Consider the following 27,260-nt stretch of genomic DNA (forward strand, 5'->3'; position numbering starts at 1 on the left):
TTTCAGTACTGACAAGTCCAAGACGCAGCTTTGCAATGCGGTTTCAGGCTGGATGATAGGTGAGAGTGGCAATGCAGCTGGTGCCATCTGCGGGCTGCAAATTGAGTTATCCTTTGTCTTTCAAACTCTGTTTCTGCCCTCCTTCCCTGAATTCACACATATACTTTCCACACATTTACATTTGTTTACTTGGGCCTTTCTTATATGTAGTGGTGTGCAAAACGTGTATCCTCTAAGAAGGAGAAGTGTATATTAAGCCATTATGTTGTATACAAAGATCCCAGGCCCCTAAAGAACCTTTCCAATCATAGTTCACCTTAAAGAGTTTAAGCAAATACACAGGCAGTTCAGCCACTCATGTGCTCTGGATAGAATCCTTTGCTTCCTGACAGAGTTTGCCATGAGGCTGCCCTTGGTGACTGGGACACCGAAGATTCAGAGGACACATACAGTGTCCTGAACAGTCCACTGTTCAGCTCTATTTCATTCTGTTCCTGTTAGCTGGGTGCTCCTTGTTTCTATGTCTTCCCATTCTTCTCTTTATCTCTTGCTTTCACAGCCATCTGTTTCTGTGTGTCACTTAAGAAGTCCTTTCTGGGAAATGATGAAATATTAAACCTCTAGCCTGTAAGTTCCCTATTAGTGGATGGAGGGAGGCTACACCAGAGAAAGGATCTCTCAGGATGGGTTGGTTTCTTATGCTCTGTTGTAACCGTACACAGCTGGCAGCTGCTGGAGAAAAGATGTTGGGCCTTGGGGCTGAGCTGCTGTATTTATAAGGGAGCGCAAACAGGGCCTGCATTCTAAATCCCCTCCTAAGATTATTTTATCTCATGGCTTAGATTAACGTCAACTGTGCTTTGTGGGTATGAAAAAGTGATAACTGCATCATGAGGAAATGTGAAGCTTGGTGTGTTATCACACTATGAAGACAGGAGAAAAGTGCTAAGTATCTTTTTCTCTTCCATGTTCTTTCACTGTTCCTTCCTTCTCTCCACTTTGGCACACTACCAACCCAAGAAGCTACACTAACTGGGGCTATTCTCAGTTGGAACCAAAAAAATTCAAATGAACAATTTGCTGTCACCAAAGGGAGAGGAGAGTTGTAAGAACACCGTTGTAAGCAGTTTTCCCTGCCTGCTAATCTAAATAGGTGTTTTGTATCCAAACCAGGTGATCACTTTTCTTCCCAGGATGCCTTGATCTACAGGTCTTACTCTATACTGATTCTTTGTGTAAGAAAGGTATGCCTGTGGATGGCCTTTACCAAAGCCAAAAATGGAAAATACTGTGAGCTTTAGATGATGTGGTGTCTGAAGTGGCATGAGAATGGACTGCGTGGCCCAAAAAATCCTTTCCAGTGCTGAGTGTCTGCTACAAGTTCATCTACAGATGAAGTAGCTTTTTGGGCTTTTGAGGAATGCAGATGACTGTTCACCGATGGCCTGAACTAGCCTGAGGTAAAAGCTGTTGAGGGACACTAGGAGATTTAGAACCCATTCCCATGAGACCCATGAAGGCCAGGTGCTGTAGTGCAGAAAATGGAAGATCCGGTTGTTTTGGTTTGTTTTCCTGTCTTAATTTTGCGTCGTTCCCTGCAGTAGCCAGGGGTGCAAATATGAGACATACTAGAACCAGGTGGAAGGTGGTCTTGATAGCTCAGCAGTTGTCATATAAATAGCTGGATGGTGTCCATGTGTTCAACAGCAGTAAAGCAGGATCTTCAGTAGTTCACAAGGGAAAGAAAACCCTGAAAATACTAATTTTGAATTTGCACTGAATGTCCAAGCAAAGTGAGCTGTATGGAGGATGCTCTCTCTGCGTGAACTTGGTTTCACGTCTTGGATTCTGAACACATGAACTGTGTTTTTCATTCTGCCTCCCTTCCCCAGATTCCTTCAAGATGATAAGCAGTCCAGAGAAGACTGGTAGGCACTCTGTAGAAGAATGTAAGATAAAAATAGGTTCACAAAGATGTGCAGCCAGCAAGTGGATGTGTCACAGAAGCTAAGGCTTTAATTAAAAGTATCCATTGCTGACCTCTTCATCTTGTTCCTATTACGGACAAGTTTGTTGGTTTAGGGTTTTTTGATCAATTTGTCAGATAACACTAAAAAGGAGTTTTTCCTTAACCATTCAGAAAGACTTCCTTGAAGTCATCAGGACTCTTCTCATTTTCTAAGTTTGATCTTACTAATTTCAATCACATGCGCCAGGAGCATTTTTTTACACTTCCCTTGTTGTTTAGGGATTCTTGCTCATTGCAGGTCATCATTCCACAGGCAACATTCGTTGTCTATATTATACTCTCCAGCCAAGATACAGCAGACATTTCCTTTAGAAAAGAAGTAAGGAAAGAATGTGGCACAAGGAAAAATTAACTTTTACTTATGCTCCAAGTCCTTAAATATTGTGAGGAATCTCGTATTTTTAACCTTACTGGGAGGGAAGTGGTATCATATTTAGAAAATAGTTCCCAGCTCACACATCTATGTAATTTGATTCATTTTGGAAACAAAAGCAGATGAAAATCTGAGTCTCTGAAGATTTAAATCTTGTCAGACTGAAAGAAAGCTAAATTGTTTTCACGGGTCAGCAGACAGGCTGTTCTCACAATTCATCCATTCATTTACTGCCAAAGTGATGTGCTACTTCAGTTCCAAGATTAAACAACTGGTAGTGATAACTTGTTGTCAGGGATCATGTTAGTATGTCAAGCCTTGTGTAGAACATAGGAAAGTGTGTAATCTAAACTGGGACAGGTGAGCCAGTGTTCAACAGGCTGCAAATAAGGATAATCAAGCCAGTGAAAAAATGGGGATTGCCGTTTCCAAAACAAATATTCTCATTTGATATTTAGTCAGCTAGACAGGTAGTGACATTTTCCAAAATGTTCCATTCTAAGCATTTACTTTGCAGTAAATGGGAATGGCAGATGCCTGGCGTTTCAGCTTTGGCTGTTTAATTCTGAGCCTCTGATTGAATTCCTGTTTTGAAATCTTGGGAGCTGAATGACCTGGATGATGGACTAATGCAAAAGCATTACCTCTGTACTTCGATACAATGCAGCAAATTACTTTGAAACGTCTAATTCATCTGGGTTCTAGACATATTTTTGTTAGTATTTTAGGATAAAGGAAAATATGGTTATTTGTCATACAAAGAAAGGTAAAGTTCTAAGCATAGAGAGCAAACAAAGTAAAGCAGAAGAAAAAAGCAAGAGAAGGGTATTTGTGCAAAGTAGCATGGAAAAAAGTATGAACAGTGGAAGGAATGGTAGTAGTAAATGTATACAGAGGCTGCGTGGAATAGGAGGCTGGGAGACAGAGGCCAGTGAGAACATTCAAAGTTGGTAATTATAGTAATTTATTTATCTACAAATGGTTTGGAAATAAATTGAATTATATTGTTCTTAAATCAAAGTTAAGAACAATGTGTGTATTGTTATACACTTTGTGGAGTTTTTCCTGTACTGTACATTGAAAAAAGGGAAAAGAAATAAGTGATCAGTCATAATGTCTGCCTGTGCTGCTAAAATCTAAAGTCCTAGAAAACAAGCTGGCAGGAGAGCAAGTTATTCTCCTTAAAATCTGAAATTAGTTATATCAAGCATTTTTCTTTTGTATTTACTTGTATTGCAGAGGACTTTTACTTCTCTCAGCATAAGGCACAATTTACTCAGCTTGCATCTTGCTGATTTCTACTATTTTTGTAATGAAAGTTTGTGCTGTCACATCTGTCAACAAGTAGAGACAACAACTTCTGTTTCTCTTGACAAAGATAAATTGAGTTTGGTGTATTTTTTTTCTTTTAATGTACACTATTAGAGCAACCATGCCAGGGTCCAGATCACTTTTATTCTTTGGAATCCATGTCTTTGCTTATATTTAAATATCATCAAAGTGATACTGCCACACTGCCAGCATATCAGTTTGTCTCACTACCTCAAGGGTCTTGCCATTACAGCATGTTAGAAGATGACCCCTCACCAGTGCTGCTTTGTCACTGTGGAGTGGCAAGGGGAAAAATATTTCCCTGTGTAATTATGCAGGGAGTGGATATTTGGGAGAATTTAGTTTACTTATAAAACTGGCTTAGAGAAATAACAGTAACCATGTGATGTTAGTGCCATTTATTACCCAGATCTGCATGTTGAAACACATGTGTTGTGCTTCATTTGTTTTGTTAAAGCAATTTATGGAGTCAATAAATCTTGAAGGGAAGGAATCTTCCACACTTGCTTCTGTTAGAGACAGCTGACTTGGCTGGGCATTTATGGAACAGTTCCATCAGTTACTTTTTACCATATAAGGTCATTACCCTGGTGTCATAGTTATTTTGCAAGCCTATAATGGCCTTCTATCACCCTGAAATATTTCCTGCCATTTCAGCAGGAGAGGATGCTTTTATTCCTTTTCCCATGACTGCTATGTGGTGCTGCTAGCACTAGTGGCTGCTGTATTTTGTTCTAGAAACAGCTACATTTCACTTGTGTATGGGCAAGAGTTTTTAAAGAGAATACAGGAAAATTATGGCATTAATCCTACCAGCATGGTAAAATACTCAAAATTTCTTTTTCCTTTCATTTTACTTGAAGGAACTGAAACATGGACAAGCTTCTTGCAAGTACACGCTTCATCAAACAAGCAAAGTTTTCCAAGTCCAAACAGGTAAAATATAAACCACTGATTTTTCCAGGTATAGAATGGGGAAGAAATGGTACAGTGCTGTTTATTTTATGAAGACTCTGCAGACTCATTGTTCTGAAGGCCTTTGCTATGCTGTAATATGTGCTTCCCATACCAGAAGCAGGAGAGTGTGTGTACATATATGTGTATGTATTTGTCAACCCTAGACAGCTGGAACCCATCACAGCTGCTTGTGTACCCTCTTGCGTGAGTCTAATTAGTGCAAATACTTCCTTAGGTAAGGTAGTGGATTCACTGACATGTGGTAGGCAAGGGGAATCAGAATGCTAATGTTTAATATTTAAGACCTCCAGACTTAAGATGCAAAGCTTGAAAAGGATAAGAATGAAAGTGTTTCGAAGCAGTCTCAACATATCCTTAAAACTAGAAGACTAAAAATAGCACCTCATCCTAGAGAGGTGATGCAGTGTTTGGAAAAGGATGGAAGATTATGTGAAACATTGAGTAAATTTTTCTCTCTCCCGTTGCCATGGCTGATCTTCTTGGCATCCATGTATACCCTGCAATACAGAAAAGATTCTTAAGGGCAGTTGCTCTTGGAAAGGGAGTGTGTAAGTAGGATTGCTTTGCACTTAATGTTTTTGTCAGTTTTTCTCCAGATTCTGTCTGTAAGCCAATAAGGTCCCTTCCCCATCCCCCATTAAAACCTTTTGTCTTCCTGAGAAGAACGGGTGAGAGGACTTTGATCCTTTCTCTGGAAGCAGGTCCTCTAAGAGAGTTTAAGCAACTTCTGTTGTGTTAAACTATTGACAAGTACAGCTTCCAAACCTTAGTGCTTTGTATATATTCTTAATCTCATGATGACAGTTCTGAAGTCTGTATCAATGTGTGCTCCTCAACAGGCCTCCTTTAGCAGTTGCTGTTTAGGACCTTTAATATAGCGTTCATGACAAACTATATACTGCATACTTATTCTGGCTGTGCCTAGAATTTCCTTCCCTGTGGTTTTTTTTCCCTATTAAATATATGTTCATTCCTCCCGAAGCAACACCCAGAGAAGTCCTCCACCCAGATATTTCAGACTCTTGAGCTGATTCGCTGATGCTCTTAGTTTAGAGAGAGATCCTTCAAAGACACTCAGTCACTCCTTACAAATATCTGGGATGACAGATGGTTGTTACTCTCCTCAGCTTCTTATTGCAGTTTGCTTTTGCTGCATTAGCACTGTGATAGCTGGGGGTGGGCAACAGTGGCTGGTCAGTTAGGGACATCTCATGGCTGCAGTTACAATACTGAATACTATTTTGAAATCAAAGATTTGAGTGTTATGTGGTTTTCTACTCGTCTCATACTCATCACCCTAAGAACAGAGGCCATGTGTGAAATTTGGTCTCAGAAACTGATCTATTCTTCTGTCTTGGATTGCCTGGCCATTAAAAGTAGGAATTAATGCCTTAATAATCCAGTGGGAAAATAACAGTGGGGACAAACCACAGACAAAACAGGATGACTGCAGTAGGAAGTACTGGGATATATTGAACCCAGTGGGAGTTGTGCACCTGTACTGAGTTTCAGATACACTGGTATGTCACTTTCAATCACCGATTCGGCCAAAAAAGGTTGAGGAGGAGACATTAAAAGATTTCTTCAGATATGGACAGAGGAAATGTTTAAGCAATAGACATACTTCCAGTAGGGCCGGTAAAGAAACCAGCATAATCCAAGGAAAGGGAAACAAAGGATAAAACAATAATAATCAGGTTAATGAATCTCTGAAGTTTAAAGCTGCAAGGTTTAAGAAAATTATTAGCCAGACCATTACTGATAATATAGGCTCTATGTGTAGCAAAATCAAGCAGACACAGTATTTTAAAGTTAATTACAACTCCTGAGAGCTCTAAAAATTATGCTAAGGTGAAAATAACTCTATGATGATGCAGTTGGTGCCTATCCAAGTTTTGGGGTTTGAAAAAGAAACTGCTCATGATCTCTTCTGGCCACTAGCCTGGCAAACAAACAGAATACAAATGGAAGGAGATTATGGTTTGGTTTGGTGTTTTTGTTTTTGGGTTTTTTTTTGTTTGTTTGTTTGTGTGGTTTTTTTTTTTTCTGTGGTTTATATACAAACTCACTTGCAGAAGCAATAGGCAAAGCCAAGAGTAGAAAACCAGCCAAAAGAAGAGCATGTTCAGTTCTGCAGCATGGCTGGTTTAAAAGAAAAGTTGCTACCAACTGAGCTAGAAACCCTTAACTTTTCCAAACTCATAAAGTATGTGGAAATACTGTGAAAATTATTAATTTTTCAAGTTGAGGCTCTTCAAAGTTTGGGGTTTTTTTAAGGCAGAAATGTCTCAAATACCAGTGCTGAACCTCTTCCAAGTGTACATTTAAAAATGTTTTTCTTGTAAAACGCCATTCTTTGCGGCGACCAGTGAATTCTGCTGACCTACAAATTAAAAATTTTCTACTAGCTGCACTTTACATATACTCTTCTTTCTGAAGCATGCCAATGAAAATGTTGTCCTGAGTACAAAACAGAGCAGAGTACTTGAAGTCATTATTCAACCTGCTTGACAACAGATGCACTCAGCTTCTGTGAGCTGGCATGTATTAGAGGGAGAGGAAAAAAAAAAAAGCAAACAAATTCCTTTAATTATCCTTTTTTAGCTGTAACACTGAAAACTCTTCTTTCCTATGTTCTGTGGGTAAAGCGGCCTTGCTTTGTGTCTTTTTCAGATTAATTTTCAGTGCTGGTGTGTGAATAAATTAGAAAAGCATTGACTCTTTCGGACATAACAGTTAAGACAATATTTGCAGTACTTCTGGCTTGTTTGTAGTAGGAGTCAGAATCTCTTTGATGTGAAGAATACACAGACAGTCCTGTGTTCTGCAGCACAGCAGATCCATGCATGAACAATTTTCTTGTTTTAACACCCTTTCTGGTAAGTTATTGTGGTTAAATCAAGTTTTCTGCCTCGGTTTGCTCCTAAAGCAATAATCCCCATTGCTTCTTTCTCTTTTCCTGTCTCATGCACGAATGTGTACAGCTGCTGCCAGGCAATTTCTACCTCCTGTTTTTGCATTCAGTCCCAGAGGAGTCCCTCTGGCTATAGGAATGGTGGGAGTCCATTGGTGTTGGAGGTGATCTGACACCTTCCTGAGGTAGTCCTTAGTCTTTCCCTGTGTCTCTGCTCTATCCCCCAGCTGCCTGTACCCATCTTCTTTACTGTTCAGATGAGCCCGGAGTGAATACACATAAGAGAAATGAAAATCCGTTTAGATCGGGGAGAGCATAACACCCTGCTGGCTCAGACCAAAGCTCTGGCCAACTCTGAGAGTTGCAACAGGAGAAAGTAGAGGGAATATATGAGGCTGGCCTTGCTCCTATTCCACTCAGGCCTAGCCCTAGTGCCTGACCGGCCACATCCTTAATGATTAACTCAAGGTAAATTAGAGGTGCCAAAATCTGTGTCTTTTTAATGCAGGATCACTCCCAACAGCAAAGTATTGAGTATTTTGTCAAGGCCTTGCCTAAGGATCTCAAGACTGAGACATAGACATCACTCAGTCTCACGGTACCATCTATATTCCTTCCAGTAATTCCATTTTTCAAATGTAGCCCTCTTGTTACTCCAGTCTGAACTATGAAGTTTGGCTGGTCTGATGTTTTGCCAGTCGTATCCCAAGACTCACTGTACACCTACAGCTTTTCTAACCAAAGAGAAGGAAAACGTAGACAAGGCTGTTTCCTTTATGTCAAACTGAGAGTCTGCTCCCATATATGCAGACAGTTTCAGGCATATTCACAAGATGGACACAAAATTCAAAGGAGTGTATCAGAGACACTGTGGATAAATGAGGGATTTGGAGCAGAAGCGGCAGAAAGATAAGCAAGAATTCCTTAAGTACAAATAATTTGTGTGGATTCATCCTCCTGTGTTCTGATAACCTGAATCTGATACTGCTGTTCTTTTCTTTTGCTAGAGGTATAACCCATTAGCTAACAGTGGCTTTCAGAAGAGCTTTCAGGCGTGGAGAAAGAGGAATGAGCTGCAATGTGTGTGTGCATTTAGTACAAATTCCATGGGACACATAAAAGCAGCACAGCCTTTCCCTGAGACTGACAGAAGCAGAATCTGCTTTCTTGGTACTTGCTCATAGAAAGGTTTTAGTCAGATTTTGTTTTGGAAGCAGTGATCATTAATTCTGATGTGACTAAGGGAGTAGCTGAAGTGAGACGTCAATGCAAGGTTATCACTATCTGTGGGTTTGGGTCATTTGGGGGAGGTAATAGCTAACATAACTTCCAAAGCAGTGCTGGACTTCTACCCTGTATATTGCTTTGGTGCAGGAGACATAAGAAAGTTTTTACCTCGTTAATACTTGGATTGCCATGTGAAATGCATCCCTATGGAAACCAGAAGGCACTGTTCTTCCAAAACAGTTCAGACATGAATGTACACTCATATCCCAGGCTGAATCTTCATGCCTTGTATTCTGGAAGGCCAAATATCAGATTAATCTGCCCTGGTTAAGAACAGGCAAACTGCCGACTCCAAAGTTCAGAGAAGGCATTGGTTCGTATATTTTACTCTAGTCCATTTGATCCACATAAATCTGAATCAAATCCAACCAAACAAAAAAAAACCTACATGATTTCCCTACTGCAACCACTGATAAAAATGGTTTGTAAGGATAAAAAAATCAGCTGGATACTTAGTATTTTATGGCAGTGGTTTGACTTGGATCTTATATTTTCTGAACTGGTGTAAGATCTCAAATGAGAGGAAATGCCAATCGCAGTGGTGTGTCTCGTTGCCTCACCCGCAGGCAGAGGCACACTGGTCAGCAGCAAAACCTGCGAGAGGGCAGAAGCAGACTCCAGAATGCCTCAACTCATTTGGCTGGTGTGTAACATGATGGGGTATGTTGGGTTATTTGCACAACACCAGCTGCAAACTGCATGCACAGTTAATGATCACACATTTTGAAGATGTAGAATGTAATTTATCGCCCAAAGTGGCACTTTGGGGTGGGAAATGATCTTCAGGTTCTGTGTATTCACTGACCCCTCTGAGAACTACTTTATGAACTAGAAGGCTAATGGAGGGAAGGTTGTCTACAGAAGCATTAGCCACTGCAGAGCCATTCAGCAGCACCACAAGGATCACTCTCTGCATGTGCATTCTGTTCTGGAATAAAAGCATACTTAGTGAAGGAATTCATCTTTAAAGGACTGTCTGCCTAAGTGCTCTTCTGGAACAGCTCTCGTGGAATAATGCAGTTTTCAAAAGCAGTGCCAGCCAGTTTCTCTGTATAGACAAAGCCTTGGGCACCCAGAGTTAGGCTTTAGGTACTTACCTAAATGGCTTGATGTCTCGAATAGGGACCTGTGAGCACTCCTGCAGTGTGCTGCTGGTACTTAGGGGCTCTGGGTTTTGTTGGGTGGTTTCCCAACTTAGCACCCGTGTGCATTCTCAGCCTCCTGTGGGCAAGTTTTCACAAGCACCTTAGAAGATGCTGAGATGCTGTTCCCATCCTCGCAGCCATTTGAAACGTGGTCACCCAGCAGGGCAGCGCTGCCGAGGGGCAGCCAGGGGGGCACCCACATCCCCTTTATTTAATATACAGGCCTGTACCAACTGTGCTACCAGAGGAAAGCTGAAACGGGTGGTTGCTTTCCAAATACTCCTTCCAAGAACACTGGAGACTTGTAGAAGTGTTCGTATCCTAAAAAGCACCTTTTCCATCCTTTTAAAATGGCAGATTAAGTCATGTGTATGACTCAGCCTCATTTTCTTGTCCTGTGACTTCAGGCAAGTTGCTTCTCATCCAGATTTTGGAAGCAGATGTGCTCTGACAGGATTTGGCTGTCCTGTCCAAAAATGCTGCGTGCCTTGTTTAGGAAGACACGCGTGTGGCACCCCCCAAAAATAAGGCTGAGCCCTGTTGGACTGAACACCCTCCAAAACACCACCTCTTTGTGTTTTTTAATTAAGCCAGCTGTAAAATAAGGGTAGTAACACTCCTTAGAGGTGGCAAACATAGTGGCTGATAAATCTTAGAAGATAAAAGGATTGAAGACGATAATTCAACTGTGAGGAAAAGGGGGAGACCTCGTCCCTCCCTGCGGCGGCAGCGCGGGCGGGCGGGCGAACAGCAACGGCCACCGTGTTTTGGCGGGAAGGCAGCGCCCCCCCCTCCTCCCCATCCTCCCCCGCTCCCCCCCATCCTCCCCCGCTCCCCGTGCGGCGGGAAAGGCGCCGGGTCTGTTCCTTCAGCGGGAGGCGGCCGGGTGGGCACCGCAGCCAGGCTGGTGCGGCGAGCTCAGATCCTCACACGCTGGGGTGCTGTAACCCCTGACAGCCCCGCGGTCCCGGAGGTGCCAGGGGATGAGCTGCGTTTTAATTATTGTTGTGATTTTGACAAGGAATTTTTTGGTGCTCCACCGCATGTGTGTGTGTGTGCGAAATTCTGCAGCGCCTCACACTTTGGGAACAGAAATTCCCAACCTCTGAAAAGGCAGCTGGCGAGGAAAAGCCAAATAAATCTATGTGTTGATACACGATTACTGATTTATTGTGAAATTACACCACCTCGGGGCAGGCCAGGTCACCTCCTGCCCTAATGCGGGGCACAGACTCAGCTCAGTCAAGCCAGCTGCCATGTTTCTGTCAGTTCAAAACCCGCTTGTTAAACCCTGTCAGGACAGCCAGTGTCTGTTGGGAGGAGCGCAGCACATTGGCCTTGCTCACCTACCCTAACAAGTGGCTCCCAGGGCGGTAACGGCAGGGCCAGGGAACCCGAGGTGACACAAAAGTGTTTGGGTTTCCTCACAAAGATCCTTGTTTCTTCGTGGATTCACTGTGTTGTCTCAGACTTTCACTCTTGTATCTGGTTCATTGCAGGCACTGGTTGCTCGAATCCTCTGGGTCTCCAGCGCTTCAACACACTGGTAGCAGGAGGACTCTCCACTAAGCAGGAGGATTTTTTTCAACCCTAAAGCTTTTAGTAGGGTGTGTTATGATTTCTCAGTTTTACCTCCTAGCCTATGGGAAGGCACAGGTCTGGGTCTGCCTCATTTTTCTGCGGTGAGATGCCAGTTGCCTAAGGATGGGAAGTTGGAGAGCGATCCCAAAACCTGTTCAGCTGTGCTTGAAGTGCAGGATTATGTGCATTTCAGGAGGATATTTTTAATGGAGTAGGGGATCATAATACAATTGTAATGCCTTTTGCATTACAGAATCACTGAATGGTTAGAAGGGACCTCTGGAGATCATATAGTCCAACCTATCAGCTAAAGCAGGTTCACCCAGATCAGATCGCACAGGAAGGTGTCCAGGTGGGTTTTGAATGTCTCCAGAGAAAGAGACTCCACAACCTCTCTGGGCAGCCTGTTCCAGTGCTCTGGCACCCTCAAAGTAAAGAAGTTTTTCCTCATATTCAGATGGAACCTCCTGTCTGTGCCTGTTGCCCCTCATCCTATCATTGGGCACCACTGAAAGGAGTCTGATCCCATCTTCTTGACACCCACCCTTGAGATATTTATAACCATTGATGAGATCCCCTCTCAGCCGTTTCTTCTCCAGGCTGAACAGACCCAGCTCTCCCAGTTTCTTTTCATAAGAAAGGTGCTCTAGGCCCCTAATCAGCATTGCTTTTCTTCATTTAGTATTTGAAGCTAAGGGTTTTTTAAAATCTGTTCAAGTATTTTTTAATTAATATTTTACTGTAATTATTTTTCTGATTGATATAAAGCATGACATGAAGGCATAGTTTCTCATTCCATAACTGTCAGGGTTTTGAAATAGAAATTAAGTATATGCTGGCACTATCAGAAACAACTGACTTTATAGGAGTATTTCCATTAAATACTAACAGAAGTGACTGCATCGTATTTTCACTCCAAAAGTACTGCAAGTTAACCATGAAAAACCATGATATAAGCTCTCTTTATGTCTTTGCATAATAAAAGCCTCAGATTTTCATCACCCTTCTTTTATTCTTTTCATGCAAGCATACTTCTTACAGGTGTTACTTGCACGTCTTCAGCATTTATTAGGTATTCTGGACTCCAGCAGGAAATTGAAAATAAATACAGCTTTACAGTCTGCTCTCAAGATATGTAACTAAGGAGTTGCAGCCTGCTCATAGCACCATTCTTTGGGGTTTCTGTCACTCAAAGACGGGGAAGCTGAGATGTTGCCTTTCTATTACCCATTCTGTCTGCAACTGTGCTGACTTTTGTTATAAAAATACAGACTGCCTTTCACTTTCTTACCAAATTCCACTGAGAACTCAATTAAAATGTTCCCACCTCCAAACTCACACTTTGACCCAAGGTTCTTACAAGTAAATGAGACCTCTTTTCCTAGTACCTGTTAAACCCTTTCTAGCCAAACTGGTTAGTCTGAGAATAACGCAACAGATTTTCTCCTTTTGGTCTGGTAGGTCTGATAACAAAAAGCTGGAAGCAGAATCTAAGCTTAAATGCATATGTAATGGCATACTAAGAAGGTTCTGTAGCTCAAGGACTTCTTAAAAGTCCTTTTACATTTATTTATGCATTTATTGCTACCCCAATACTATCTTTGTTTGCATTTCCCAGTAGTGATCAATACTTTATTGCCTGCTCTTTCATGATGAAGGCCATGGATGATCAAGTAGTCCAAGAAGAACCAGGATACCAAGATGATGAGGTAAATTCATGGTTCTTTGAAAAATACGTGCAGCAAATGCTGTTTGAAGTTATTTTGATAGTATTATGAAATCCAAGAAGAGATAGGAGGTCCCCAACGATGATCAGGGAGTTCAATGCATTTAAAATTTTGTCCCAGTCTAATACCAAGAAAATCTCATTCTCCTAATGCCTGTACAACCTTGCTCTTCAAGTACTCTTCATTAACCTTTCAAAAGCTATGCTCAGTTTTCAATGAGATTATCATTATTTCTTTATATTTTACACTTCTACATTAAATGCAAGGGAACTATTGATTAATTTTACGCTTCCAATTAATGGTCATCAGCTTGAAAAGGCTGAGGAACTGTGGCAGAAAGAATCAAGATTATGATGATCATAACACAAGTTTTATTAGCACAGTATAGGATCGCTTGCCTGTGAATATACAGTTTATGAAGAAAGTGATAGGAAATGTGTAGGCCTTCTTGGCTCCCTGTGGCTTTGCTTATTTGGGTAGTCCGACAAGTTATGGATTATTAGGGAAAATAATTTAAATGTTTATGAATTTGAAACAGACACATAATGAAATGGATATAATTAGAAGAAAAAGCAAAAACCTTTTTTTTTTTTCTGCTATTTTTTTTAGGAATCTTTTTTTCAGGATATTGACCTGCTGCAGAAGCATGGAATTGTAAGTATTACCAATGACTTAACCACAAAGAATCGTCTACATAAAGCTAGTGTAAGGTTACTTCTCCAAAAGCGTATGCACATTGATACAAATAACTGAAATTCCTCCATGCAATAAATTCTATATCAGTCACGTAAAGACAAATTTTGCCTTTAGTGATAAGACAGGTTTTCAGAAAATCTCATTCCCACCAGATTCCTAAATAAAGTGGCAATACATTCAAAGTATTTAGCACTCAGCACTCGTGAAAAACCAGCTAGTTGCTAATTTATTTGAAAACTGTGTGATAGATTCCTTCCTGTTCCTGCCAATCTTTGTAATTACTCCCGCATTTTTGGTGCCTGTGAAATTACACTGTGACAATTGTTGCTATATTATTGTCAGCATGCTGGTGAAGGGGGGAGAGTGGGAGTGAAGAAAATATTAGTAGCTAGAGAAAAAAAAGTGGTTAGTTTTCTTAATCAAATATGAATTCCTATAATTGTTATTATTATCACATAAACATCGCCTATTTATTTGAATTACTATTATTATATGTTTATCCAGGAAATTGGCTCGTGGGTTGGAAATCTATTACATCCAGAAGCATAATAAAAAGTTAGGTTTGCCTGAAGTATTGTAAGATTTAACTCTAATATAAATGACAACAGACAGATATGGATGGGAGGATACAGACACAATGAGATGGTGTTAGTCAGCCCTATAGTTACTGGGGTCAGCATGTCAACAGTGTAATTGTTGTCAACTTTTTTTATTGGCAATTCACTGATGGTTTTAAAGAGAGTTATGAAGACGGATAATGAGGTTGGGAGCTCTAACTATGGGGCGACACATCAATAATACACAAATTCCTGTGTTAAAAATTCAACAAGTTGACCAAAGAGGCTGACCAGGCTGACCTCCTTAGCCGGAAGGGAGCTGTATTAGCCTGTAAATATTAAATGAGGCATGGTATGCAGGGAATGATACTAAGGTATGAAACATCTTGAAAATAAAGAATAATGACTTGGGCTGTTCTTCTAGCTTAATAAGAGTTTATTTTTTTTTTTATTTCTTCTTCCTTCCAAGTGGTTATTCCTACACCCCAGGGGAAGTTTTTGTTCTCAGCTATGCTAGTTAAAATGTTTGCATGAACATATGATGACCCATATCTGTTAAATTCATTTGCTTAAACAAATATTTTTTGTGGGTTTACAATTTTTTTCCCTAGGAGAGAAAAATATTTACTAGATCTGATAGTGTGGCCACAAAAAGAGTCAGATTAGCACAACGCAGGCTGTGGTTTGATGTTCAAAAGGTAGGAATTGAGGTGTTGTGACCCCACAGCCTTTGCTGAGTATTCCTGCCCATGGAGCATGCTATCCCTTCTTCTGGCACATCTGCTTTTGCGGCCACCCTGTGAAGTGGACTAGTGAATCAATTAGTCCAAATATGATTGCAACAAAAAATGTGGTTTAGGGTTTTTTTGCTTTGTAAATTCTCAGTCTGCTTTCTTTTCCACCTCAGCGGCCCAAAACTGGGACAGGGCTGCAGCATGAGGCAGAGGATCAGGACGAAGGTGCTGGTGTAAGGGGGCAGGTGTGTCAGTACGTTACCCAGGAGTACAGCTGAACAATGTGTAGCATTGAAGTGTAGACTAAGGAGGAGAATATCCTAAAACCTTGGTGGGTACATAAGCTGTTGGTGAAAGGTATATCTATGAGAGAAAGAACAAGAACTATAACCAGGCCTGCCACACAGAGACTTGTAATGCAGAACTGCCTTAAGTTTGATGTGACAAGAAAGACAGAAGAAATGCAGAAGCAGGGTAATGCATTTAAAATTTTGGTCCAGAAAAATGATCTTTGCAGCAGTAGTGTGTTGTCTTAATAGAAAAACACAGTAAAAAAAGCTCAATCCTTTTTATATGGTTATGATATTCTTTTGGGTGTAAGAGCAATTTTTATTCGTGACCGATTTTACCTCATCCGTCTCTATTGATGTAATAATCAAAAAACACATCACAGGATGAGAAGTAAGCTTTCCAATGAACATGATTAATTTCTAACACAGCCTTGCTCCAATCTTATGTCTTATGCACCCACACACTCTAGATGAATAGATGATACATCTAGTTCATAGTTTTTTTCAAGGAAAAAACTTGGCTGGAATTGGTAAATTGAAATATTATCCCAAAGCTTTCACATGGTATATTTTCTTGTGAGTAATCTGTTGCTTGCCTTTAAGTTTCCAGTGATGTCAGAATCATAAAATGAGGTGAGAGGAGGCAAATGTGTTCACAGAGCCCTGACTGAAGTCATGCTGTACCCAATTTATGAAAAAACAGTAAATTAATTCCAGCCCAAAGAGTTCGTCAAATCTGGAAGATATGTGTGTTTTAAACTGGACACACTGTGAGCAAGCAGCAACTGCAGAGCTGTTAGAGTCAGCTCCCAATTATCCATGATCAGATTATCTGTGCTAAGGGACCAAGGAGGGCTTCAGTGCTGTACGGTTTACTAGGCTGGGCACCACAGTATCTGAAATAATCTGTACTGCCTCTTTACTACCAGCTTGGATCTACAAACATTGACACTAAGCAGGGACAAGTAAATACAACTGGACCCAAGACACCTTCCTCTCAAAAGCACCAGGATCCAGTCTCTGCACCATGGTCCCTCACACCAACATTACTCAAAATTTTTTGTTGTTGGTGTCACAAACTACATAACAAAGAGTTTACTGTACATCTGTTTGTTTCTTGGCAAAAATACACATGCATATGAATGTATAATAAAACATGTTTCAAACGTTTACTTCGCCTTCTAGTTGTTAACTGTCACAAGTTCTCACAGAAGAGATCTTTCTTCACAGAACGTAGCAGATATTAAAAAACTGAAGTCAGTTGGGATCTGCACGATCAAAGGAATCCAGATGACCACCAGACGGGCACTGTGCAATGTAAAAGGGCTTTCAGAAGCCAAAGTGGACAAGATTAAAGAAGCTGCAAACAAGCTTATTGTAAGTCAATCACTTTCCTGACAGTTTAAACTTATTCTGGCTTCTCCAAGATGCCGTGCAACATTTTACAGATTTTTTTCTCACCACATCACCAAGATAATTTTGAAAATTATTCTGCTTATTACTCTAAAAGGATAGTACTTTATACTCTGCAACAACCAGACAAATGCTGTGGTGCCTTTCATACCCCACCTGTGTAAAAGTGGCTAGAATGGAGAAAAATTATTTAGGTGGAATATTGCACTTTACCTTCAGATTAAAGCTAAAATCAACCTCTCATGTTCTCTGTGGCCTGCCGTAGGAACCAGGCTTCCTGACCGCCTTTGAGTACAGTGAAAAACGGAAGATGGTCTTTCACATTACTACTGGCAGCCAGGAATTTGAGTAAGTTCATGTCTACTTAAATACTTCCTTAGTCCAAATTGTTCCAATAATCATATTTATTGTCTTTAATGAGACACAAAAATATGAAGGAACAAATATCCAGCTATAACACAGCTTACCATGCATTTGGAACTAGTGCTGGCTCAAAAATACTTGCAGCAGTAAGCAACAGAATCAACCCCCTTTTTTGAGAGGAAACTGGACTTTGTACAGTCAGCATAAATCAACAGAGTTTGCATCCAGAAATCCTGAATGTATCAGCATTTTTACACCTAGTCAAAACAACCTGCAGGTTTCAGTTCAAAATTATAAGTCTTCAAGATCTCCTTTGAGATATTTTTATGGACTTTTATATTTTCAATGGTATTTCCTTCCTTCCTTCCTTCCTTCCTTCCTTCCTTCCTTCCTTCCTTCCTTCCTTCCTTCCTTCCTTCCTTCCTTCCTTCCTTCCTTCCTTCCTTCCTTCCTTCCTTCCTTCCTTCCTTCCTTCCTTCCTTCCTTCCTTCCTTCCTTCCTTCCTTCCTTCCTTCCTTCCTTCCTTCCTTCCTTTTCCTCCTCCTCCCTTTCTCTGTCTCCCTCTCTTTCCCTCTTTCTCTCTTTTTCCTTGTTTCTCTCTTTTTCCCAATTTCTCTCTCTTTCTTTCTTATAATAATTTCTATAGATCTTGCACACAGAAAGGAAGGTTAAGATACAGTTAATTCTTGATGAATCAGTGATCATGCACTTAATGCATCAAGTGAGGGGCTTTGAGGCAAGAATAATTTTTTTTAAAGTAGCAAAAACATATCCTTTTTACTTCCCTCTTGTGATTTTGTGGGTTTAGCTATATCATAATCTTCTCTCTTTCTCCAGTAAACTTCTGGGTGGTGGTATTGAGAGCATGGCAATCACTGAGGCCTTTGGAGGTGAGACAATCACATTAAATGACTATTACTGAATAAAGAATTGCAACTTAATTTAGATTTAAATCAAGATGGATAATTAAAATGATCATGTTGTAGTCATAAAGATGAGTACCTGCATGAGTGTAAGAAGAATTCACTTCTCTTAATGTTTTCCCATCTTCCCTCTTCATTTACTTGTAGTCTAAGTTTGAGGTGAGTAATCATTAGACTTGGGGCATACAGATTCAGTACAACATTGCATTATTAATACTAATGGGTCACACAGGAAAGATTTTGCTGATGCAATCTGTGTTCCTTTCCAGTAACAAAACTGCCACAAAAGATACTTTATTTATGCACACTTAGGATACACTGCATTTCATATAAGGCTTTGAAATCACAATTAAGCTACTGTTATGGTAAATCTGATCTGTTAGTGGTTAACATTTCAACAACAGTTCACAAAACACAGTACTCTTCCCTTTAGAAAAGGTATACTGGAGACTGACACGATTTGATATGAAATTAATAAATTCATATGCTTTTCCTTGATCATTTATTGAAAATAATACTGGCCCAGGTCAGTGGAATCAACCATTTCTTTCTTCCCCTTCCCTCAGTTCATACTTTTCCAGAGGTGTCATGTGGTTTTATGTTCTAGAAAGAAAATAAATGACCTTAGCAGTCAAGCATGATCAAATTAAAGCATTTTCGATTTTGCTTTTCACGTAACGCATTTCTACTGCACTGAATATGATTTATAAACTGCAGCTAAATTATTTTAAAAGGTAGAGATAGAGGTGAATTTTGTAAGTAAGAGTGTTTCTAACAGCAGTAACTCCTGAATCTGGAAAAACTCAGAAAAATAAACCCTGACCTTTCTTTTCTTTATTTAACAGAGTTTCGGACAGGCAAAACCCAGCTATCTCACACCCTTTGTGGTAGGTGCATAACCTTAAAACAGAGCCGTTTTTTCTCAGTGAATCCACTTGTTAAAATTATATCAGAATTAAACACATGAGAGACAAGTCAGAATATTTTATCTCTAGAAATACAGTGAAACAGGCCTTGGTGACTCTTGCCTCCATAAACTTTGTTTGAATAGAGATATCATAGAAATTATTAGGTTTTAATACTGCTCACATCAACCTAAGTTTTGCCACAAGGAGAGAGAAGGTAACAGATTATCTTGGAGAAACCAGTGAAACACACTGTCTGGAGAAGCAGAGCACAAATGCGGGTTACAGGTGGACAGGGCCATTGCTCAGAAAAGGTCAAAGGTAAAATTCTTTCTTAGCGAGTCTTTTAATTTCCTGGTTTCAAGAGGTTTTGCTGAACGTAACTTCCTGAAAGGACACTAAAAGGATGTGACTGGGTAACAGTAACTGGATAAACAGAGATTTTGGCAGTCACCATATTTGGGCAGTGCCCAATACAGCAGGACTCTGATTTCCCAACCATATCTCTCAATGTGTAAATAGTAGTGAATGATAACTAATGTAACTACTAATGCTGCTGGAATATAGTTACCAGACACTGGATAGGCAAACATTCCCTTAAATGAACCCTATATTATAAAGGGAATTATGGCACCTTCTGGAAAAATATGGCCTTTTCCGTTTAGTACAGTCGACTGGTCAGCAGAGTCATACCCTTTTGCATGCATGATTGCAACCAAACAAATTGAGTATTTTAGCTCATTCATTCCTAAGAGACTAATCCCCCAATGAGTAACTATTTACATATCAGGAAAAATTTATATCCAGAGAATTTTTGATCATATGAGTTACAGCTGAAAAAACCAACCCTACTAAATCAGTACCATTAATTTGGCAGAGGATTAATATGATGCTTTGTGTGTAAGAATTTATCAATAATATCCTCACCTATTTTCAATACAAAATATACAGAGTTAGTGATGGTACTGAGTAAGGCACAATTTTGACACCATTAGTTAAACCTGATCTGATCTCCAATTAAGAAAAGTGGCTTGAGTTTCTGATCAAGCTGTAGTAACCCTTGAGATACTCATGATTACCACATTGATTAAAACTGTTGGTTGTGATACGGAAAAGCAGTTGTAGTTTATTAAAAAGTGATAATAGAGGGAGTAAGAAAATATTTTGCCCACTTTCTCGTTTTGATCTTCTATGACTCACTGTAGTGACAGCTCAGCTTCCAGGACCAAATGGCTACACAGGCGGAAAGATTATCTTCATTGATACTGAAAACACTTTGTATCTTTTGGACTCTTGAAAGCTACAGGTATGGTGAACTGGAAAGACAGTTCATTTTGTTATAAGCAAGTAGGAGTCTCCAGAGAGCTTCATACATGGAAAACATTATGACAGACACAGAAAGTCTGGAGAGCACGGTGTGCAGTGACCCACAGGCAGTGACTTTTTTCTCTGTCATTTGATGTAATCCAACCTGGAAAAAAGGGAGTTAGGATTTTATTTTAACATTTTGTTGTTGTGTTGTTTTGGTTTGGGTATTTTGAGATCTAATATACTTTCTTGGTAATGATACAGGTGATAGAAGCTTTTCTATTTACTTCAAGAAAATTCATCTAAGTACTAAACACTATTTTTAACACTTCGTATCTGTGGTAGACTGTGTATAAATAGGTTTTGCTCACAGCTAAATTGCTAGAGTGCATAGATCCATCTGTCAGCCCCCCACTTGCCTCAAACCCTAAACACAAAACAATGATCATCACGAGCTCTAGACTATCTTTAGGGTATGTGGGACAGCATGAAGAGAAAAAGTCAGTCTTCTCTAGGATAAAAATAAATGCTCTTCTTTGTTTCGCCATAGTTCTGTTTTGGAATGGAGTTTTATTATTTTCAGAGCATGGTTTGTACAAAGAGAAATCCTTAACTTTCACTAATGTCAGCCGACCAGATCGTCTCCGTGACATCGCTGATCGCTTCAACGTTGACCACGACGCAGTACTTGACAACGTGCTTTATGCACGTGCATATACTAGTAAGACCATTATTGCAAGTGGCATGATATCGATGTTTTTTTTTCTCTAACAAAAGAAGTTGTGAGCTTGTCTGGTTTTGATGTTGTACAGTGAGCAGACAATGTAAGTATTCCAGCTCTGCTGAACTACATAAACAATCAAGTTTTGCAGTTTGATGCAACATTAAGTGAACTTTGCCATGTATCTGATGAGCGTCAGCATAGCATCTTAGTTAGAGAAGCACCAATTAATGTAGCCACGACTACCTGAATGTAATCTAATTCTATAAATGCTGTTGAGAAATTCTCACTCTGTCACAAGACACTGCATTAAAATTTCAAGGAAGTTTTAAATGGGACTTTTGAGGGTACAGTATGAACATGAATAATATGATTAATACAATTTCTGTGCATAATTCAACATTAAATTCAAATGTTTATAATGCTTTTCAGTTATTAACACAACAAAAAAGTTGTCTTCATGCATAGGTTTGTTGTGCAGCTTTTCACAAAGAAGTTGTGTTAGCTGAGTGAGTGGAAACTGGAACCTGCAGAAGCACAAGCACTGCTGGTTATTGTAGGGGTAGCTTGTTGTTGGACACTGGATCTAAAACTGCTGGAAATGAAAATACAAACAGTGCAACGTTTAAAGTGGGATTTTATATGTTAGGCTTCTGTTGCTGCAAAGCTCTTTCTGGTCCTAATTTATTTTGGCAACTGTACATCCCACCAGGTGAACACCAGATGGAATTGCTTGACTATGTAGCAGCCAAGTTCCATGAGGAAGCTGGTATCTTCAAGCTACTGGTACAAGACTAATTTTTTTTGTGTGCCTACCTCTTTCAGAATATGTTTTCCTATTTTCTTTCACTATACTTACTCATCTAGCATAATTACAATGCAGATCATTGACTCCATAATGGCACTTTTCCGTGTGGATTTCAGTGGTCGTGGAGAGTTGGCTGAACGACAACAGAAACTGGCTCAGATGCTGTCCAGGCTCCAAAAAATATCAGAAGGTAAGGGATGCATTGCAAAATTTGGAAAACATGGCTGGAGTTACTGGAACAGTAGCTGTTGGTAGTGTGACCACCTGGGAGTCCGAGAGTATTGTCAATCAGGCATTGGCCCAGGAATCTTTCCTCACTTTATACATATCTGTCAGTTAACAAAAAGATCAAACTGATGTATTATTACAGGATGACACATTAAGGATTCTTTAGAACTATTCAACACTTAGAGTTTTCCTAGAAATACCATTAAGAGAAGTCCTAAATGAGATAACAGATTGTAGAACTGGGCAAATATCCAGTAAGAGAAATTGTCTTCCCTAGATTTTGACAGTCTAAATAACCAAGAACATGAAGAACACAAAAAAAGAATGAAGGCACAGAGAGATAGGAAAGCCATGCCCTAGTGCTTTGCAATGGTCTGAGGGATGATGACAGGATGAACAGGGCCCCTCCTCTTTGGAATGTCTCAGAAATATTGATGATCAATGAGAAAATGTTTTGTCATGCAGTAAATTTTTAAAAAAAAAAAAAAAAGAGGTACAGAAAAAGGGAGGGAGAGGGGGCTGAGGGCAGGGAGCCAACAGAGATGGGAACTGAGAAAGACTTGTTCAGTGAAATTCTGAAAAGTGCACATTTTTTTGCATAAGTATTACAGTTGAATTCACACAGGAGCAAATTTAGGCTGTCTCCTGACTAACTCCAGCCATGAGACATAAAGAATATTTGCTTCTCTTTAATTTGAAATTTGAAGTGCTTCAGCAGCAGCAGCCTTGCTTTTACCATTGATGGGAGAATATTTTGGAATTCTAATTGGATATAGTCCACCTTCTTTGCATTGTATTGCAGAATATAATGTGGCTGTGTTTGTGACCAACCAGATGACTGCTGATCCAGGAGCAACTATGACGTAAGATACCTTTTATCTTTCTCTTTATTTCAAGTTTCTTCTCTTTTGTATTACTTATGTAACAGAGATGAGAACTGAGATTGTGTGGAGAAAGAGGCACTGAAATGGAGGTTTGGATGGGTCATTGGTCTCTCTGGTATGATGGATCATTAATGGATGACACCTATATGTTTCAGTGTTTGTAATGAGTTTTTTTATGTTTTTCTGCTGCCTGGCATGATGGCTTCTTTCACTGTGATTTGAATGAAGCAAACAAGCCATAAAAAGCATTGAAAAATCACCCCATTTTCTTTTGGAGTAGCTTATCTATGTGAAGATTAAGTTGTGTATTTCTTGAACCTCTTGAATTTAATGAAAGGAAAATTAAGACAGCACTGAGCATTTGAACATCCTATCTTGAGGCGAGTGTGTTAAAGTCCCTTTTTGATATATTTACCTATTTATTATTCATCACTGCGTTCAATATGCTTCATCTGAAAATTAAACACAGTATTAACCTATGGAATTTGTGCAGTGAATCATCCATAATTTTCTTGCTAATTTAGCTTTCAGGCAGACCCAAAAAAGCCTATTGGGGGCCACATCCTTGCTCATGCTTCAACTACCAGGATTAGTTTGAGGAAAGGGAGAGGGGAGCTGCGTATTGCGAAGATATACGACAGGTAAATCGGTTTTCCTTCACAGGAAAGAAGCTGTGATATGAGCAACCATCGAGCAGTGAAGTTCATGGTACTGAAACTTAACGGCTTGACAGCCGATTCAAAGTTTCAAACTAACCACATTTCTGGATGGTAAATGGAGAGAAGATCTGAAAGGAGAAATGAATTAATGGACTTAAAGTTGTCTTGCATATCACATATGTTAAGTTACATAATCTTTCATCATAAATCCTATTAGATGCGCGTCTCTTAAAGAAGAGCATCACATAGTTTGACTGGTGGTCACTTGGCAAGAAAATTGCAGAGCTGTTAAATTACTAAATTTTGCTGACACAACTAGTATCAGTTTACCTAGAAAGTTGTGGCAGACTCAAGTAATTAAAAATAGTACTAGTGGAACTGCATGGAGAGACCAGTGTTTCTGGTCAGGAACTAAGAAACTGAAATGAGAATTTGCATAGATAGAATCACTCCCTTTCCTGCACCTTCTTCATTCCCCTTCTTTGGGTTTGTCGTCTTCCAAGAGGTGGATTTACATTTTCTGATCTTGATAATATCGGTAACATTCTACAGTTTGCACATAAAGATACTGAAGTATTCCAGGTTGCTTACATTTACAATATTTTGAGGACTGCTTCGCAACTGCATTTACCATGGGCAAACCCACAAGTTCTTTGTTTCCTTTATTTTTTTCCCAGCCCTGAGATGCCTGAAAACGAAGCCACGTTTGCAATAACTGCTGGAGGGATTGGGGATGCCAAAGAATAGGCAGAAAACCAATGTAAATGTACAGCTGAAAACCACCTGGGCAGCTGGGATGAAGATTTGTTTGTGCAAGGTCACTGACTGCCTGGCTGCATTTCTGCCTTTTGTGAAACATTTGAGGTATTTCGGGAGTACATTGGGATGAACTTTGTACAGTTCAGTTATATTGATCTGAATAGAATTTGGTTCATTTAGGGTCTTCATTTTTCAAACGGACTTCCAGCAGACAAAGATTTAAGAAATGAGCTTGTGAATTGTTCAAATAATCCTTTTTGTGTATTTTGTGAAAATCAAAGCTGTCCTTCACACGTGGTTAATACACTCTTTTTTAGTTTCTTTCAAAGAGAAGGTCAATGTGGTAGAATTTAATAGTGGAAAATGGAACAGAAATGGAATAACCTCAGTTATAAAATTGACATAAATAGATGGAAAAGACAGTGGCAGGAGGAACAGCCCAAGAACTGGATGGACTCTCATGTACCATAGAGGTATGAGTTATTTTAACAAATATGTTTTCAAGCATTTTTATTTTTACTAGCTAATTTTTGTACTTTTATTTAACATTTTCTACTTTCTGAAGAGAATGTTTTAAAACTGTTCTTATTAAAGTAAAAAATAAGGATTATGAATTAGAACAGCACTCTGCTCGTGTTTGGCTGCTTTGAATCAAACCCTGCTCTCAATAATCTCACTGGTCTTTCAGGAGAGAAATAAACTGGGTGCAACCCAATATTTTAAAACCTTTTGTCTAGTTCTCAAAAGAAACACACTTCATATAATTGTTTTGTCAGCCTCCTAACAGGAATAGGAATTTTAAATAGTATTATGAAAAAGCGTAAGAAAACAAACCCAGTGGATAGAGAGGGTCTGGCCAGACAGCACAGGCATTGCTCCAAACTAGCCAGAGTTGTACATCACGGGGGGTGGGGGGAAAGGTGAAGCCGGGAGTAAAGAAATCAGGGATTCGGGGACAAAATACCAATTCAGTTCATGTTACCTCCAGTGCTTGTGGAATTGCTTTTTTAAAAATAAACACAACAATTTATATATTGGACACTTACTTTGTCCTGTTGTATAAAAATGCTTATTAGTATGGGACTAACTTTCGTGTCTGGTTAGAGAGTTTGTCCTGATATTTTTTCTTTTTGATTAACTAATGCATGTTAGATAACACAAAGTAAAAAGGCAGCAATGACCCTAAATTCATCCAAGAAAAGCCTGACACTGTAGCCAGGTTTCACCTTGTTTGTCTTCGTTGAGTGGTTTCTTATAGTTGCTATTTTTCCTGAGGTAAAGCACTATTTTTCACAGTGAAGTCTAGAGGGACAAAGGCTGGGAGGTCAGCTCATCTGAGAGAGCCAGGAATGGATCAGCCATTATTATTTCATGTAACATCCAGTTTTATGTGTGTACCAGTCTCTTCCACACCGGGCATTCATGTCTAATGGCCACGTACCAAGTGTCACTGATAGTGTCACTTGGCTCCCTCCCACCTACTTAGGAACACCCAAGTTTCTTCCAATATTTTATTTTAAGCACAAAGATTGGTTTTTTTCTTTCTGACATATCCCATACATACAGCAAGCAAAACTAGAATGGTAAACGACTTGTGTCTCATTTTGGGCTGTTATTTGTTTCAAGGGTCTGAAAGTGAAGCAGCTGCTACAAGTATATGCACAGCACTAAGGAACTTACAGCCCATGCCACATAACTGCCTCATGGCTTATTTTATATTTTATCTAGGAGCCTCTGGTTGATTTGGGCATCAAACACCAGCAGGCCACGAACACGGTGCCCACACTGTGCCCGCTGTCCTTTGATACTTCGAATCATTTATTTGTACACTTGCAATATTGCCACAGTGGGGGGTGACTGTGTACCAGTTTACTTTTTGGAGAGGTTGCCATGAACCTCCCGCAGCTGCGGAGGAGTGCGTGTGACCCGGCACTGCACTTTGAGGCCGATTTTGCCATTTTCTCCCGGCCTCCAGGCGCTCAGGAGAACGCCACCATCATGGCCGCTGTTGCTCCTGCCCTAGCACCAAAATCCCGTATGATCTGCCAGGAAAAAAAGCGCAGGAAAACTCAACCCCGCCGGACCCGTGCGGCCCCACCGCCGCGGAGGCCCGAGGGGCCGCTCCCGTCTCGCAGGGCCGGGTCTCCGCAGTCGCCCTGCGCTCCCGTTTTTGTCTCCTCAGCGCCCCTGTCAGCCTCCACTGGGCCAGCGGGCGCCTAGGCGAAAGACCGCTCTTCCCAAACGCGACTACGCTGCAAAATTAACGTAACACTCCAACGCTCCGCCAACCCTGGCTCCACAATCCGCCAAAGAATTTTACGCACAACGCACGGGCTCTCCCTGCCCTACGTCAGCCTGAGTTACGCAACTTGCGCACGCCGTGTACTTACGTAACGTACGCCTCGGCCTAGGTTTTCCCTACCGTCCAGAAGGGGTTACGGCGTTGACTCCTTGCGTAGCAGACTTTGAGGAATAGGGACAGCGTTACTCTCCTCCCTCTCTTCCTCACGAGGAGGCCCGGCTCTCGTAAAGAACGCTACGCACCTTTCGTAACCCGCCTGCCGCGCAAAGCAGTATTTCGCCAGGAGGGCTCAGGGCGTAGTTGGCTTCCGGGAATAGGCGTAGGTATTTTCGAGGGCCGCTGTT

At 40.3% G+C, this 27,260-nt stretch overlaps 1 protein-coding gene and 1 long non-coding RNA gene across 6 annotated transcripts; one reads left to right on the forward strand and one right to left on the reverse strand.

Annotated features, from left to right (window-relative positions):
- Window positions 1–25,628, forward strand: DMC1 (DNA meiotic recombinase 1). Of its 5 annotated transcripts, none has more exons than XM_065845942.2 (15): window positions 1–59; window positions 4,598–4,670; window positions 13,258–13,348; window positions 13,976–14,020; window positions 16,874–17,020; window positions 17,322–17,404; window positions 18,257–18,309; window positions 19,188–19,229; window positions 20,453–20,525; window positions 21,185–21,276; window positions 21,989–22,062; window positions 22,160–22,274; window positions 23,115–23,175; window positions 23,721–23,837; window positions 24,533–25,628. In XM_065845942.2, exons 1-15 carry the CDS (start codon window positions 53–55, stop codon window positions 24,600–24,602), a joined length of 1,143 nt encoding a protein of 380 aa, XP_065702014.1. In that variant the 5' UTR covers window positions 1–52; the 3' UTR covers window positions 24,603–25,628. The 5 variants fall into 5 exon arrangements, with proteins under 5 accessions (XP_065702014.1, XP_071657921.1, XP_071657925.1 ...); XM_065845949.2 differs by lacking the exons at window positions 1–59; window positions 4,598–4,670 and adding exons at window positions 10,912–11,031; window positions 11,558–11,665; XM_065845959.2 differs by lacking the exons at window positions 1–59; window positions 4,598–4,670 and adding exons at window positions 10,912–11,031; window positions 11,558–11,665 and having other exon boundaries at window positions 13,261–13,348.
- On the reverse strand, window positions 20,348–27,230 carry LOC139826373 (uncharacterized). The gene is made up of 2 exons (XR_011736377.1): window positions 27,005–27,230; window positions 20,348–20,718 (listed from the first exon to the last, which is right to left on the reverse strand). It is a non-coding gene; the product is annotated as an uncharacterized lncRNA (long non-coding RNA).
- Between the last annotated feature and the right edge of the window lie 30 nt (window positions 27,231–27,260).

This window comes from Patagioenas fasciata, chromosome 1, assembly GCF_037038585.1.
Source record: "Patagioenas fasciata isolate bPatFas1 chromosome 1, bPatFas1.hap1, whole genome shotgun sequence".
NCBI lineage: Eukaryota > Metazoa > Chordata > Aves > Columbiformes > Columbidae > Patagioenas > Patagioenas fasciata.